At 38.1% G+C, this 16,768-nt stretch overlaps 1 protein-coding gene across 3 annotated transcripts in view; it reads right to left on the bottom strand.

Annotated features, from left to right (window-relative positions):
- NBAS (NBAS subunit of NRZ tethering complex) overlaps positions 1 to 16,768 on the bottom strand; it is a 452,886-nt gene that overhangs the window by 324,658 nt on the left and 111,460 nt on the right. For all 3 annotated transcript variants that reach the window (XM_049903481.1, XM_049903480.1, XM_049903479.1), the window contains exons 13-20: positions 14,218 to 14,281; positions 11,736 to 11,929; positions 8,930 to 9,187; positions 8,061 to 8,186; positions 5,139 to 5,290; positions 4,114 to 4,254; positions 3,778 to 3,856; positions 19 to 123 (exon numbers count right to left, since the gene is read on the bottom strand). In XM_049903481.1, the coding sequence (XP_049759438.1) occupies positions 19 to 123; positions 3,778 to 3,856; positions 4,114 to 4,254; positions 5,139 to 5,290; positions 8,061 to 8,186; positions 8,930 to 9,187; positions 11,736 to 11,929; positions 14,218 to 14,281 (1,119 nt within the window). The remainder of the gene's footprint in view (positions 1 to 18; positions 124 to 3,777; positions 3,857 to 4,113; positions 4,255 to 5,138; positions 5,291 to 8,060; positions 8,187 to 8,929; positions 9,188 to 11,735; positions 11,930 to 14,217; positions 14,282 to 16,768) is intronic.

The following is a 16,768-nucleotide window of genomic DNA, read 5'->3' on the forward strand; positions in this document are numbered from 1 at the left end:
CTTTGAAAAAGAAATTACCCGAGCATAAGTTCTTGCTGAGAGAACAATATTCTGATTTCTGAACCTCTTAAAGAATTCAGCATCATATCTCTGTTCAGACGTATGAGGCACTCCTAGAATTTCCTGAGGGGAACAGTGGTTTAATGAAAAGGCTTTTAAATATGGGTCACAAGAAAATATTAAAAATCTTTACAACTATGCCCGCCTAAACAAATAAGGCCTGAATTAATTAATTACAACTATCAGCAGTTAGTTAACTGAAGTACTGCACCTGAATTCTTATCTTATTTGAAAATGGCCATATTTATAATTTTTTTTTTAATCCCAAAGAAAATGAAATAGGCAGTAAAAAATCAAATTAATTACAGTAGGACCACCAACATCAACCATCTGGTACAAACGAATAAGTAAGTGATACATGGCCAAGCATTATGAACATCTGTATGAGAACAGGTTTATTTTGCTGTTGGCAGAGTGATCTATGGAAAGTGAGATTTAACCATTCATAAATTCACCAAGTGTTTATTGAGTGTCTACTATGTGCTAGGGGCACTGTGATAGGTACCCCTAATAAAATGAACAATACACTCTCCCTGTCCCCCAGGTAGCTTCAAACTAGTAGGAAAGACAAATAAGCAAATGGAAAATAGGGGGAACACACATGAGGGGTGTCAAAACTAGTTCTAAGAAGGCAGAGAAAACTTCCCAGAAGCGGCACCCAAACTGAGGGACAAAAGACAAATAGTCAGCTGTGGAAACTGCAAGTACAGGTTTCCCTCACTACAATGTATGACCTAAAAGGCCATGTCTGTCATCTTTTCTGCTGAATCCCAGACACCTAGCACACTGCCTTTTACTCGATAAGTAACCAACAAATATTTGTTGGCTGAATTAATTTACTGATGTTATGGATTGAATTGTGTCCCCCCAAAATATGTGTTGTAAATCCAAGCTTCTATGCCTGTGGTTATAATCCCATTTGAGAATGGGTAGTCTTTGTTATGTTAATGAGGCAGGATTAGTGTAGGGTGTGTCTTGAGTCAATCCCTTTTGAGATATTAAACAAATAAGCAAGAGAAGCAGAGATGGGGGAAGACTGATGTCAAGCCACATGGAGATCTCCAAGAAACCAGGAAACAAGCTGAAGAGACATGGACATTTCCCCAGAGATGACAGAGAGAGAAGGACTTCCTCTAGAGCCAGCACCCTGAATTTGGATTTCTAGCCTCCTAAACCATAAGAAAACCCATTTCTGTTTTTTAAAGCCAGGTATTTGTGGTATTTGTTATAGCAGCACTAGATAACTTCCCATTTAGTCCTTAAAAAACAACAATAAACCAGTACCATCAAGTGGATTCCAACTCATGGTGACCCTCTGTGTGTCAGGGTAGTGCTCTATAGGGTTTTCAATGCCTGATTTTTTTGGAAACAGACTATCAGATCCTTCTTCCCAGGTGCCTCCAAGTAGACTTGAACCACCAACCTTTCAATCAGAACCCAAACATTTAACCATTTGTACCACTCAGGGACTCCACTAAGCCCTTGTTATTGTTAGTAGGTGCCATCAAGTTGGTACCAGCTCATAGTGAACCTATGTACAAAAGAACAAAACAGCGCCTGGCCTTGAATCACTGTCGCAAATCATTGCTATGTTTGAGACCCTTATTGCAGCTGCTGTGTCAATCCATCTCATTGAGGGTCTTCCTCTTTTTTGCTGACCTTCTACTTTACTGAGCATGATGTCCTTCTCCAGGGACTGGTCCCTCCTGACAACATGTCCAAAGTACATGAGTCTTGCCATCCTCACTAAGGAAGCATTCTGGCTGTACTTCTTCCAAGACAGATTTGTTTATCTTCCTCATAGGCCATGGTATATTCAATATTCTTCACCAACACCATAATTCAAAGGCATCAATTCTTCTTTAGCCTTCTTTATTCATTGTCCAACTTTCGCATGCATATGAGGTAATTGAAAATACCATGGCTTGGGTCAGGAACACCTTAGTCCTCCAAGCGATATCTGTGCTTTTCAACACCCTAAAGAGGTCTCTGTGCAGCCTCTTTTCTCAGTGAAAACTTTGGTTCATGTATTATACTTTTAATGGACACTATCAGATGGGAAGTCCCTTATTTTCCAGCCCAGTAAAAGTACAAATCTACCTGCAACTGACCAATGTTTTTCCTGCCTTCCAGTTACAATGGAAAACACGTATCGCTGCTCCAAAAAAAGCCTCAAAACTCAGCCTGTGCTCTAGATCCCATTTCTACTCAATATCTATAATCATGCTGTTTTGTTCAATAAATCCTTCCTGTGTCAAAAGTACTAACCACCTCCATTATACTGGTGATAAACACCTACCACATCATTAGATGTGACATTTACTAAGTACCTATTCTGAGAGCTGACAAAGGTACAACCATGAAAGTGAGATGTAGCTCAGACTGAAGAATTAACCTCCAAGTGAAGTCAATTTCAATAGTTAGAAATTTATTTTAAAATCTGGGCAGCTTCATTTATCAGGATCATGTTAAAAAACAATCTAAACTATATATATTTATGGAAATGTTGCTCATTTCCACTTACACCTTTAACAATATCTAAATTGGTCTTAGAGCACAGAGCTGATAACAAAATGTTCAACGTGGGTTTCTTTCCTTGAAGAACCAATTTAGGAAGTATATTTTTTTAAATTCAAGTGTCTTAATTTTGGCCCTAAGTAGGATCAAAGTTTAACCAACTAAATTCAACTTGCTAACAAATCATTAAAATAAAACCACTCAAAAATATCCAAATTTAGATAATTAAAACAAAGCCTATACTCAAATTTGATACTCAAATTTGATACTAGAGGCAGCTATATGCCATTAGTTTGAAATCAAAATGTCAGATACAAATAAACAAAAAGGACTATAAATCCAGGAAACACAGATGCACCAAAATGGCTAAAGCATTTCTATTCTCTACTCTAATGAAACAATTTCTGACCTTCACCATCTCTAATTCTCACCAAAAGTGGTATCCAAGTGTCTTAGTTATCTAGTGCAGCTGTAACAGATATACCACAAGTGGATGGCTTTAAATAACAGAAATTTCTTTTCTCACAGTTTAGGAGGCTAAGTCCAAATTCAGGGTGCCAGCTCTAAGGGAAGGCTTTCTCACTCTGTTGGCTCTAAAGTCCTTGTCTCCTTTCAACATCTGTGGGCCTGGTGTTCCTTGGAGATCAACATGTCTTGGCGTCAATCTTCTGGTCTAGGAAGCTCTCAGCACAGCGACCCCAGGTCCAAAGGACGTGCTCTGCTCCTGGCTCTTCTTTCTTGGTTATAGTGAGGTCCCTTTCCTCTGTGCTCACTTCTCTCTACTTTCACTCTTGTAAGATAAAAGATATTACTCAAGTAAAAGTGTGACTTCAGTAATGGTGTGACTTGAGTCACACCTTATTGTAAGGCTGTGACTCAAGATATGCCCCACATTGATCTTGCCTCATTAACATATAGAGGTTATGATTTATGAAACATCACAAAATGGAAGATAATTACATCAAATCAAAAAATGGAAGACAACCACACAATACTGGGAATCATGGCCTAGCCAAGCTGAAACATATTTGGGGGGACACAATTCAATCCATGACACCAAGAGAAACTGCTTCTTTAAGAAGTTATTTTTTTCCATATAAATAGTTCTAACACACAAGAACATCAGATATTAAGACAGCCATAGCATTTATAATGACAGTCCAAATGAATATAATTGGTTTGATTAAAATTATTCCTTACCTCATATGTTGCAAGTCGATCTAAGTAGGTTAATAATTTCAGTCTACAACGGCAAAGTTCCTTTTGTTCCAGTGTTAACCTGTTTGAATAACTGTATTAGGACGCTTATATTTACATAAAAGCATGTTTCTCTGGGAGTTAAAACAGAATAAAAATAATATTCCATTGAGCCCATAACTAATGGGACAGTATCCAAAAGTAGAAGGGTAAAATAATATTAAATGCATTTAAGTTGATGAAATAATTAAAGCAACTATTACTAATAAAGAACACAATGAAATGACTAGTAATTTTAAAGAAACTGCTTTACCAAGTGAACAGTAACAACTCATTTACTTTGAAAAGTTCACTAATTTAAGCAGTTCTCGTCTCTTCATGAGCTCTTTTGCCTTTTTATTTTCGGAAGGCTCTTCTTTATCAGGCGAAAGCTCCTCGTAAGAGATGCTGTCAATATCTACTTCCCCAGGTAATGTAAATCTGCAAGGGAAAAAATAGATTTAATAGATTAATTTTTTTAAGTTCATGCAGTGAAAATCTAATTTTCCCGCTTGTACTGATTCTATTATTAACGTGATTTCCACAGAAATAGAAACAATAATGACTGGAAAGAATACTTTTGCTACTGTAAGCAAAGTGATTACATCCAAGAAATGGGCAAAAAGTCATCAATAATCATCACAGACAGAAATGAAAAAATCAATAAAGCCTATTTAGGAAAGCATATGGAGTTATATTCACCAACGTAAAGTGGCCGATGCAGAAAATGTTGTCAACAGAGTTTACAATTTAAATCACTTCTACTTAGGATCTTAAATCAGTAATGAGTGGCAGTTTCATTTAGATTATCAGATACACTACCACATTTATATTTTGAAAAAAGTTCCAAATGCCTGGTGAGCAATGACTCTTATAAAATAACTTTATTATTATTATTAACTGACATTTGTATGGTGCTTAAAAGTTTACGAGGTGCTTTCACAAGATGCATAATTTAATCACTCACAGTAATTCTGTGGAAGAGGTACTGTCTCACAGATAAGGAAACTGAAGCTTAAACTTGCCGAGGGTCTTTCATCTGACTAGTAAGAAAACCCAAGTACCTACCTTAAGCCACAGCTTGGAAATGGCCAGCATTTAATAATGTCTGTAGAACCTGATCATTCCTCAGCATCAAGCTATCATATGCAAACATATTTAACTTATAGGAAAGAACGCTATGACCTCAGATAAGGAAGCACTGACAGAAAACAACTGCTTCATAACAGAATAACATCAAGAAAAGTTTGCCCGTTCTACTGTCTCATCTCAAAAGTTTCACAAAATCACATTTGCTTCTGAATTAAAATCTTTCTAAAACTAACCTGCCATCATCTGCTCCTCTCCCTATTGCTACAAGAGCCTCCAGGTCGGTGCCTTTTAATCCATACTGAAGCAGTTCTTTGGCAGCATCCACATTTTCAGGAACTCTTTCCAAACACTCATGAAGAACCCAGGATCGTTTCTTTATTTTACTCTGGATACAAAGAAAATAAAAAACAGAGGCATTAGAGAATCTATGACATCTTACAACACCTGACTTTCACAATTATAAAGCAATATCTGAAATAATACAGCTACTTAAGTAGTTGGTCACAGGAAGCTGCAAGAGAAGCTCAACCTAATAAAGCTAATTCCCTAATGCTGATTGGAATTGGATGCCTGGAATATGATCGCAATTGTTGTCTTTCTTCTTCTAATGAGCCACGCTGAAACAAAGCTCAGTAGTCTTCTTTGGTAATAAAAGGTCTTTCCAACTTTTTACAGTGGTCTCTGGTTTGCATTTGAAATGTATAATAGAGCAGAACATAAAGACAGGAAGATATATCTTACTGTAACAAGCATCTTTCACTTAATGCTGGGCTTTGAATCAAAACTAACTAGGCATAGTATATCAAGGTTCTGTATTTATTTGATCATGAGATATACTACACAGTACAGATGATAAGCTAATCAGAAGAAAACCCATCGTACGCCGTTCTTCGGAAAGCTCAAGGTTCTGTCCACCACCCCGCCCCCGCCCCCGCCATTTCCTCAGACCACACTCAAAATCCCTGACTTGCCCTCTTAGAAAGAGTCTTTATGGTTATAAATTTAAAATAAGACTTGGCTCACACCGTATATTCATTTACACTTCCCATCATACCAATTCTTTCTTCAAATGTCTCTTACACTCATTTCTTGTCTTCCATACCTACGGCCTCCTACCAGACCAAACCATCAACACATTAACACCTGGGACACTGCAAGAGTCCCTTGCCCCTAACAGGGTTTCCCCACCACCATTCTCCTTCCACTCTACTTCACCTTCTATATCATCTTCCTCTGTAATTCCATAGCCAAAACTCCAGAACCAAAAAAAAAAAAAAAAAACCTAAACCCAGTGCCGTCGATTTTAATTCCGACTCATAGCGACCCTATAGGACAGAGCAAAACTGCCTCATAGAGTTTCCAAGGAGCGCCTGGCGGATTTGAACTGCTGACCTTTTGGTTAGCAGCCGTAGGTCTTAACCACTATACCACCAGGGTTTCCAAAAATACAGAACAGCTGCCGTTTATCTAAAAGATTTTAAAAATCATCATAAGGTTTCAACATCTTCTCAATATCTTTCCATTGTATTTCCCAGTGTTCATTATGATCAAATGGCAGCTCCAGCAGATTGGTTTACTTACAGACATTATTTATTCAACCAAGAAATATTTACTGAGTATCTACCATGTCCCAGGCACTGAACTCATTGTGATACAGTAGTGAGTTAAGTCAGATTTGGTCACTGGCTTCATAAGCAATGCTCATTTTTTTTTTTTTTCAATGTTCTGGTACCATTTGTCCTACATTTAAGAATGCCTTCCTTACCTCTAACTCTAGAAGACCTATTTTAAAATCTTTTCAAATCCCTACTCAAAACATCTTCACTAGTTGCTACGAGTTGGGATCGACTCGACAGCAACAGGTTTGCTTTGATTTATAACTACTGTCTTCTCAGTAAGATTACAGGCTCCCTAAAAGTAAAGGCCATATTTATGCCTCTCCTATACCCTCTCACTGTCCCTAGCATAATGTTTTGTTTGTTGGTTGGTTTGTTTTTGTTTGTTTAACCCTTAACTGTCTATTTAGCTGAATTAAAATTTTTTCATCAATAAAATTTTACTTGCTTTGCCTTTCCTAACAATGGTAAGCTCCTGAGGAACTATGTCTAGTCTCTACTATTGTGCTCCCAGGAAATGCCAATAAATGGGTATGTGTGAACTCATGGTCTCATGGTCCTAAGTCACAAAAGAAGAAAGAAATATAATTCAGGATTGGTGTTTTGATTTCCAAAACAAATTCAAGCAACTTTCTCTTCCTTTTTTTCTCTGTCTCTCACACTTTCTCATCTCTGATACCTTACCTATGGAAACAGTTTATCCTTCTGTTTGGTCAAAACGTCAACTTCTTCCGTACGAATTTTCTAGAGTATGTTTTGTTTATTTTTAGTTACTCATGTATATAAATTTGTAGGTAAAATAATTATCATGGAGTTTTCCCAACATTTCTTAGAATCTTCCTAAACGTGAAAGGTATTTTCCTTTCTAAATGGCAGAGCAGAAGACACACATTTTTAGAAGCATGCTATGAATCCAACTACTTCCTCACAAAGGTATCAAGGGTCAAAACTGACAGGCTATATTAACAGCTTTAACTATGGGGGACAGGTAGCAGAGGGGCACTCATGGGATTGAAGCAGAAAAGGAACAAACGCTGGATAAAGTTGATGTGCTGTTATGTATTTATTGCATCTCAACTCCAAATCTACCCTCTAACCCTGCTCTGCCACATTTCTCCTCTGCAGCTAACACAACATCCAGCTTGTCAACAGGGGGTGCTAGAGACCCAGTGAAGAAGAAAAGGACCCCATTTCTGGGGCTGGTGTGCTTTGATTCTTTTCTTCTTATTCTGTGGCAGGGAACAACGTAGGTGGGGGGACATCCAGTGATGTTCACGTCCCTCACTTCGTATCTGCCAACCTTGGCAACTATGGACTAGCGACTATGGCCTAAGGCAACTCAGGGAACTTCTCTACCCAATGTGCTGCAATCACAGCTTCTCCGATGAGGTCTGAAACCCAGCCTTGGGAAAGAGACCCCTTCATTCTAAGTTTGTTCCCTCCTGGGGGACTCTCCTTCAGCCCCAGCATATTCTTTAGAGTTCTCTTTATCCTTTTAGAGTCAATCCTTTACCATATTACCAATATATTTAAACATACCAAGTAATTCTGAATTGAAGCAATGTTGACTGCTGACTTCCTCCACTGCCTCTGATATACCAGGTCAGTATCCAGGCCATAGGTACGCGCCAGGAACAAGGCCTCCTCGTATTCTTCACTTTCAATCTTTAGGCAAGGAAATGGAAACAGGAACGTTACATTTCTGAATTATTCACAGTGTCACTACAATGGAGTGATCCACGAACAGTGATAATCCCTTGGCGGCACGGTATGCATTCCTAATTATTCCCACATACACTGCAGAGCCAGAAGCTCACAAATATTCTGAGGGGCTGAGAGATACCTCTTTTAGCACTTTACCAGAAACATGAGAGACAGAAGGTGAATTGTCCGATATGACGGCAAAACAAGTTGTAGAAGTGTGACAGCCTGACTCCTGGTCCTGGGGATCCTCCCGTGACACTTCAGGAACAGAACAAATAACTACAACACATAGTGCCGGCCTAACGCTTCCCAAGCAAACTCTAATTATAAAATAACTCTCTGCACTTCACCCCTCACCATCTGTAATCTGAGTAGACAACTGCACGTAAACATAGATAAGGTGAGAGCTAAAGGCCACATAAAGAGCAGCAAAAAAAACCTAACAAAGCCATAAAGTAGATAATCAGTCTTTAACCCACTCCAAATGAACTCATTTTTATCCAGTTTTTATTCTGACTACACCGGTACAAAGCCCAATATTATTTTCAAAAGCTTTTCATGATATTGATATTTCTAACAAATCTATGCTCTCATAATCCCTCTTTAAATTTCTTTCCTGATTTAAAAAAAAAAAAAAATTTAGTTTTTTCTCAATAAAATATTCGATGCCATCAAACATCGATAATAATATGATACTCTCTCACCTTTCGCTGATAAAGTTCCTCTGGAGTTGTAGATCTCAAACTCACAAGGCGGTAGTTTTTAGTAATGCTTCGTGGGCGTTTCCGCGGTGGTGCAAATCGTTCCATTTCAGTCACTAAGTAAAGGCCCTGCTTTATGTAACCAAAGTAGCGAGCCTTGGCAGACACCTCGTGATCAGAATCGGAATCCTCTTCTCCTTCATCTTCTTCTCCAGGCCTAGTCTCCAAGCGAGACCTTTTGGGGGCAAGTTTAATCTCACACTAAAAATTTGAAAAAGAAGATGTTAAATTACCAGTGTGGAACTAAAGACAAGTTTTTAGAGGTAATAACAGCAAAGAAATTTTTTTTTTTTTAGTTCTCCTCTGGTTTAATGGAACCCTGGTGGCGTAGTGGTTGAGTGCTACAGCTCCTAACCAAAAAGGTCGGCAATTGGAATCCACCAGGCGCTCATTGGAAACTCTATGGGGCACTTCTACTCTGTCTTATAGGGTCGCTATGAGTCAGAACCAACTCCACGGCAATGGGTTTGGTTTTTTTGTTTAATAAATCAATTACATCAGCCATCTGATTAAGATTAACAATGAAAAACAAAGAACCAAAACAACAAACATACACATCAACAGTTGCTAAATTATACATAAACCAAAAACGAAACCCAGTGCCATCAAGTCGATTCCAACTCATAGCGACCCTACAGGACAGAGTAGAACTGCCTCAAAGAGTTTCCAAGGAGCGCCTGGTGGATTCGAACTGCCAACCCTTTGGTTAGCAGCCATACCACTTAACCACTACGCCACCAGGGTTTCCAAATTATTCATACATGGTATCAACACCACAGGTCCAAAACTAAAGCTTTTTTTAATAATAATGGTCCTGTAAATATGTGCCTTGTAATATTTTTTAGAGAAATAAAGGAGCTGAGAATATTAATTTCTTTTACTTTCATATTTATCTGCTGTGGAAAAATGATGATTTTTATTTCATCTATTTAGAAAATGAACACAAAGGTATTTATTTCCTTTACTGAGATACCTCTTTCTCCTCCTCTTTCATACATGTCGAGCAGCTTCACAAAGTTTTCAATCTGAATTGGCTTGGATTTTAACCCATAGTTCTCTTTAAAGAACATCTTAAGACTCAGTAACAAACTCTGGGGTAAACATAGTTGTCAATCTGCATTGATGTGAAAGCTACTGAAAACTGCTACCACTGGATGACATAAAATAAGAATTTTAAACGACCAAAGTACTAGCCTCTATCCTCAAGTCTTCTGTCATGATAAATAAGCTCTTCTTACTAAAAAGAACCAAAGTTCTTGTGGTGCCAAACTTCCGTGGAAATAAGTTAAAGATTGTATTTCTTAAGTAGTAATACCCTACTATATCTTAAGATGACTAATACAAGAAAAAGTAATGACCTACAACTTCAGTGAATAATCAAATGCTTTATAGAAAGCAGAATAACTATAAATTTTCTTCATTCTTTCAGTGTAATTTTTTTTTAATAATTTTTATTGTGCTTTAAGTGAAAGTTTACAAATCAAGTCAGTCTGTCACATATAAGCTTATATACACCTTACTCCATACTCCCACTTACTCTCCCCCTAATGAGTCAGCCCGCTCCCTCCTTCCAGTCCCTCCTCTCGTGATAGTTTTGCCAGTTTCTAACCCTCTCTACCCTCCCATCTCCCCTCCAGACAGGAGATGCCAACACAGTCTCAAGTGTCCACCTGATACAAGTAGCTCACTCTTCATCAGCATCTCTCTCCAACCCATTGTCCATGTCTGATGAATTGTCTTCAGGAATGGTTCCTGTCCTGGGCCAACAGAAGGTCTGGGGACCATGACTGCCGGGATTCTTCTAGTCTCAGTCAGATCATTAAGTCTGGTCTTTTTATGAGAATTTGGGGTCTGCATCCTACTGTTCTCCTGCTCCCTCAGGGGTTCTCTGTTGTGCTCCCTGTCAGGGCAGTCATCGGTTGTGGCCGGGCACCATCTAGTTCTTCTCGTCTCAGGATGATGTAAGCCTCTGATTCATGTGGCCCTTTCTGTCTCTTGGGCTCATGGTTATCGTGTGACCTTAGTGTTCTTCATTCTCCTTTGTTCCAGGTGGGTTGAGACCAATTGATGCATCTTAGGTGACCGCTTGTTAGCATTTAAGACCCCAGACGCCACACTTCAAAGTAGGACGGAGAATGTTTTCATAATAGAATTATTTTGCCAACTGACTTAGAAGTCCCCTTAAGCCATAGTCCTCAAACCCCCGCCCTTGCTCCGCTGACCTTTGAAGCATTGAGTTTATCCCGGAAACTGCTTTGCTTTTGGTCCAGTCCAGTTGAGCTGACCTTCCATGTATTGAGTATTCTCCTTCCCTTCACCTAAAGTAGTTCTTATCTACTAACTAATCAGTAAATAACCCTCTACCACCCTCCCTCCCTCCCCTCCTCATAACCACAAAAGAATGTGTTCTTCTCAGTTTATACTATTTCTCAAGATCTTATGATAGTGGTCTTATACAATATCTGTCCTTTTGCATTTGACTAATTTCACTCAGCATAATGCCTTCCAGGTTCCTCCATGTTAAGAAATGTTTCACAGATTTGTCACTGTTCTTTTTTTTTTTTTTAAAACAATGTTTTGTTTTTTCCTTTGATACTGCACTCAATGAGTCATTCCAATCACTGATTTTTATCTGTAAACACTAAATTATATCACGGGATGACTAAAATAAAAAATGAGGTTCTCGGTTTTTGGTGAAATACATGTTTACTCTCAGATACACTGACTGCTTTAAAAGGGAAAGCATTACCTCCAAACTTAAAAATCCTCCATCATGGGTAGCAGTGACTTGAGGTGATGGCTCGAACCATTCACAGGATTTTCCCAGTAAATTCTTCAAAGTTTTCACAGATGAAACAGTCAAAGCACCAGAACAGCGAGCCAAAGTAACTGCACTCTCTGACCACCAATTTACATCTATCAGTGGGTAAAAGGACTCTTTATCTATTGAGAGGAAAGCAAACATGCACAAATGCTTCTGTAAATATGGTTTAAATAGAGCCATATTTAGTCCAATATTCCATTTCAAAACCATATTGACCTACATTATTTGGGCCTTTAAGGGTATACTGTGTCCCAGGATGGCGCAAAAGGTTAAGCGCAACTAGCCAAGAGGTTGGCCGTCAAAACACAACCACAGGCACCTCGGAAGACAGGCCTGGAGATTTGCTTTCAAAAGGTCACAACCTTGAAAACCCTATGGAGCCACACTACTGTGCACACAAGGGGTCACCATGAGTCGGAATCGACTGGATGACAAGTAACAACAGCAAGTCATTGCTCAAATTTTTACTCAACTATGAGTTACGAACTGGTAATTCACTTAATGAATATCTAAGTGCTAACAACCTGCCCAAAACAGTCCAAGGTTCTAAGGATATGCCAAAAAAAACCAAACCCATTGCCATCAGGTCGATTCCGATTCATGGCAACCCTATATAGAGGTGAACAAATTAAGGTCCTTCTCTCAAGAAACTAATATATTTAGGAGAGAGATATCGTATCCTTTTCAACATAAGTTTAAAGGTAAACCAAAAACCAAGCCCACTGCCGTCAAGTCAATTCCGATTCATAGTGACCCTATAAGACAGAGTAGAACTGCCCAAAAGAGTTTCCAAGAAGTACCTGGCAGATTCGAACAGTGTGTACAAATAGTACATATTATAAAATTTTAAAAGTTTTGGAAAATGTTCACGTATCACATAAACACTATGGGAGAAGTATACTTTTGGAAAAAAATAAGAGATACGTAATCATTTCTAGTGACTTCTTCTAAAATTTGCAAATCAATCAGAAGAAAAAACATTCAAGGACAGAAAGAATTTTCATGGACAAAAATAAATTATGGTTCATCAAACTGAGGCATTCAGAAAAAAAGAGCATGATATTTATCATAATTTTGTTACTTTTTTATCTCACTTATACTACAAAGGATCTTATAAGCTTTAAAGGTAATACATGTATTTAAATATGTATATAAACATTAGACTAAGGAGATAAAGAAAATAGTTCAACACCATGATAACTCACTTTAATTTAAAAAAAGACCGTAACAACTAAACATTTTCTCTAATTTAACCCTAAGGCAATTCATAGAAATAAGAAATTTTAAGAAAAGTGAAAAATAACGTTACTTAGGCGTACAGTTAAGTAAAAAGTAGGAAGGAAAAGGGTCAGGTCATGTAAATAAGACTTCTACCTTCTGCTTTGACAAATTATTTTTTCCAGAAAATGTTTCTGGATGAATGTTTTACATAACTAATTAACAAAAGTAGATAAGTCAAAGTATGATACGTGATATTAATGAATCAATATTTTAATGCTCTTTAAATGTGAATTAAAAACATACTATGATAGATTTTCAACCCTGTAACTAACATGGATTTTATAGAAGACACTTAAACATGCAAGGATGTTTAATGTTGGTAGTTTCATCAGAAGAAAAAGGAAACATTTACTCAAAATAACCCTTCAAATGTTCTTTTTTATTTTACTTTAATCTACCAATTAAATAATTACTATTACTTTTATTTATATACAAATCTTCCTTTTTTTTCTATTTATAAAAATAACACATGTTCTTTAAAAAAAAAAAAAGAGTCTTTAAACATGGAAACATAAAAGCGAAAGTCCCACCCTAATTATTTCCCCCTTTGAGTCCCTGGTGGCACAGTAGACAAGCACTCAGCTGCTAACTGAAAGGTCAGCACTTCAGACCCACCAGCCACTTCATGGAAGAAAGACGTGATGGTCCACTTCCGTAAAGATTACAACCTTGGAAACCCTATGGGGCAGTTCTACTTTGTCCTAAAGAGTCACTGTGAGTTGGCTCCACGTCAATGGGTTTGTTTTCTGGAGTTTTTTCCCACCCCTGAGAGGTAACTACTCTGTGTATATTCTTTGAGGACTGATTGCCTTTCAGCTATTTTTCCCAAAAGCATTTGAAAAGAACTAAACTTGGGAGTTTTGAATTTGGTGCATCATTTCAAGTTGGCTCGTCAGGGGAGACCCACGCTGCTTGCCCTGGGCTCTGACCTCACCTTTGGGCGAAGGTCTATCAGGTTAACACCTGACCATAAGAAAATCAGATCTGTTGCGCTCCCAATTCTATGAAATCTTCCTGTTTCTTCCAAAGTGAAGCAGAGAAATCTTTTGTACTATTATGGTATCTAGAGACCTCTGTATGTTATGAGTCTTATAAGGTTTTCATGATCATATTTCATACAACTCACCTTTTATTTTTCTTCTCTTCTCAGTAGAGAGCCTCCAGTCAGGATTAAGGTCATCGTAGCCTGGCTAAATAAGAAAAATAGTACATGACTGAGACAACCATGGAAGAAAACTGTGAGAAAAATCATCAAGATCTGTGGATTTATTATTTTTTTAATAAGATATAGAGATGATGCTTTACTTTTATGTCTCAATTACACCTAACCAAAATTTATCCTTCTCATTAATAGTCTTGAAAAGCCAACTGTTCTTACGCTTAAAATGTGCACATGCAGGTACTGTGGCTCAATTTAATGAAGAGAATAGCAAACACAAGAACAGTAAGATATCAAGTAGAAAATTAATACAAATGAAACTAAGATACACTGAGAATTCATTATACACACACTCACACACATACGTACTCAGGATATAATGGCTCCTTTGTTGTCAATAAACACTGGCCTGGATACTGGTCCTGCCCCTGCGCTAGTAAACTAAGCATACCTCCAGGCCTTGGTTTCCAAAGTTCTGAGAGCTGAATGGGTGATCTCTACCCTACCTCTTAGTTCTCACTTTTTAAGACCGCCAATTTACTAAGTAAAAATTATAACCATACAACTCTCATACTGAATATATTCTAGTCTAATCTCATGGCAACACAGTGTTATGCCCAGCTTTAAGATATAATGACATATCAAGATCTCTCAAATATAATAAAACAATTGAGATTAAGTTACTGCCAGAGAACCTCCTGGCTGTTAATTATTTAATCTCCAGAATTATTCAAGTTCCCCCAACCCCTCTCCAAAAAAAAAATTTGCCTTACACCACTTCTTTCCTAACAGAAAGAAACGGGAAGAGGATTTTCCTAACAGAAAGAAACCGGAAGAGGATTTTCACTTTTACAAAAAGACGTGAAAAGCGAAAATAGCATCACTGTATGTAAAAAGCTGGTTTAAGGGCCTGCACACCTGCTGACAGTTGGCCCAGTAGGTGAAAACCAGGTGGTGGTGTTAGAGGGGCACCAGTCCCCCAAGATTAGCAGCAGTCCGGAAACTCTAAGGGCTACCAGCCTGAAGAGTGCAGCACGTCTGGGTAGCGGTCCAGGGCACTGTAATCCAAGGCAGCGGGGCCACGTGCAACCTGGTCAGAAAGCCCAGCAACTCCCCGCCCCCCCACCCCATGGTCTCCTCCTGGCCTTCCTCAGCTGCCACCTGCTCCTCCTCCTCTTCCTGTTATTTGGTATGATTGTAGGTTATTTTTTGGGTCTAGGAACACTCAAAAAGTTTTCTCACATAAATTATTATTTCTTCACTTTATGCCACTTTGGCTTATGAAAGGTTTCATAGGAACGTTCTACTTTCAAATAGTGGGGTAAACCTGTAGTACTATGGAGAAAGACCAGTCAAAAATAATTTGGATGTTAATTTGAAATTTTATATCTGAAGAAAGCCATGATACAGCTAAATAAACCTAAATGTGCTTTTTCATCTAATGTAACAAAATAAGCAGATATATTTTACTATCAATTTATCAGTGGCTCACACTTTATGGCTCACACTTTAGAGTATCAAAATAGATAACTCCTTCCTAGTGTTGAAAGAACTTCCTACTGTGCACTACCATGATAAATCACTCAGTAGTCACAGACAAGATATATTTCTTTAAACGTTATCAGAAAAAAAAAATTATAAAAAATCTTTTATAGAGCATAAAAAGAAATGAGAGTTTCTTCATTTACTTAATCATAAAAGGATTATACTTCAAAGAATTAGAATACAATAAAGTACACACTATTTTTTTTTTTATTGAAAGTAATCAACTAAATTATTATTGGACCATTAGTAAGGCACTTTAGAATTTTCTCAATGCTTCAAAATTACCACTTTACATGTGCAAACGGCACTTTATACATACCACCATTTAATTATATGTTAACACGTGTGGCTCCCTACTTACATTCCGGAGTACACAAGGTCAGTATGGAATAAAACTTTAAGTCCCTTGGAGCCTGTTTCTCAGGGACAGGGTCTGGCTCCTGCCTACTGCATGGCAGGCCAAGGAAGGGCCTGGTCCCCGAGGCGCCCAGGAGAAATGCACAGGTAATCGCACCCCAGTTCCAAGGGTCCTGGGCCCACTGCGCTCCTGGATGCACCTATGATACAGGGGACTGGGGGAGCAGAACAGCCTCCATAGCCCAAGGCTGGACCCCACCCAGGTCCTGTGGATCACGCGGGGAATACTTATTTTGTGTGGGTGTTGTTTTCATTTTTCAAGAAACACGATTCAAACTGCTGCTTGAATTTTGAAATTTTACTGTAATTGTCAGTTGTCAGTGTAAACAACTGTATCTGGATCCTGTTAAATTTTTATACCAACTTGGTAAAAATGTTGCTCTTGACATCCTGTTCTTCCTACAACTAAAAAGCAAGTAGGTTGTGACAAAAAAAAAGAAAAAGAAAAAACAACCATAAGCCCCTCGAAAAACAATAGCTGATCCTAAAATTTACATGAGATTGCAAGGGGCCTTGAAGAGTAGAAGCAATCTTGAAAATAAAGTTAGAAGCAATC

Source organism: Elephas maximus, chromosome 12, assembly GCF_024166365.1.
Source record: "Elephas maximus indicus isolate mEleMax1 chromosome 12, mEleMax1 primary haplotype, whole genome shotgun sequence".
NCBI classification, from domain to species: domain Eukaryota; kingdom Metazoa; phylum Chordata; class Mammalia; order Proboscidea; family Elephantidae; genus Elephas; species Elephas maximus.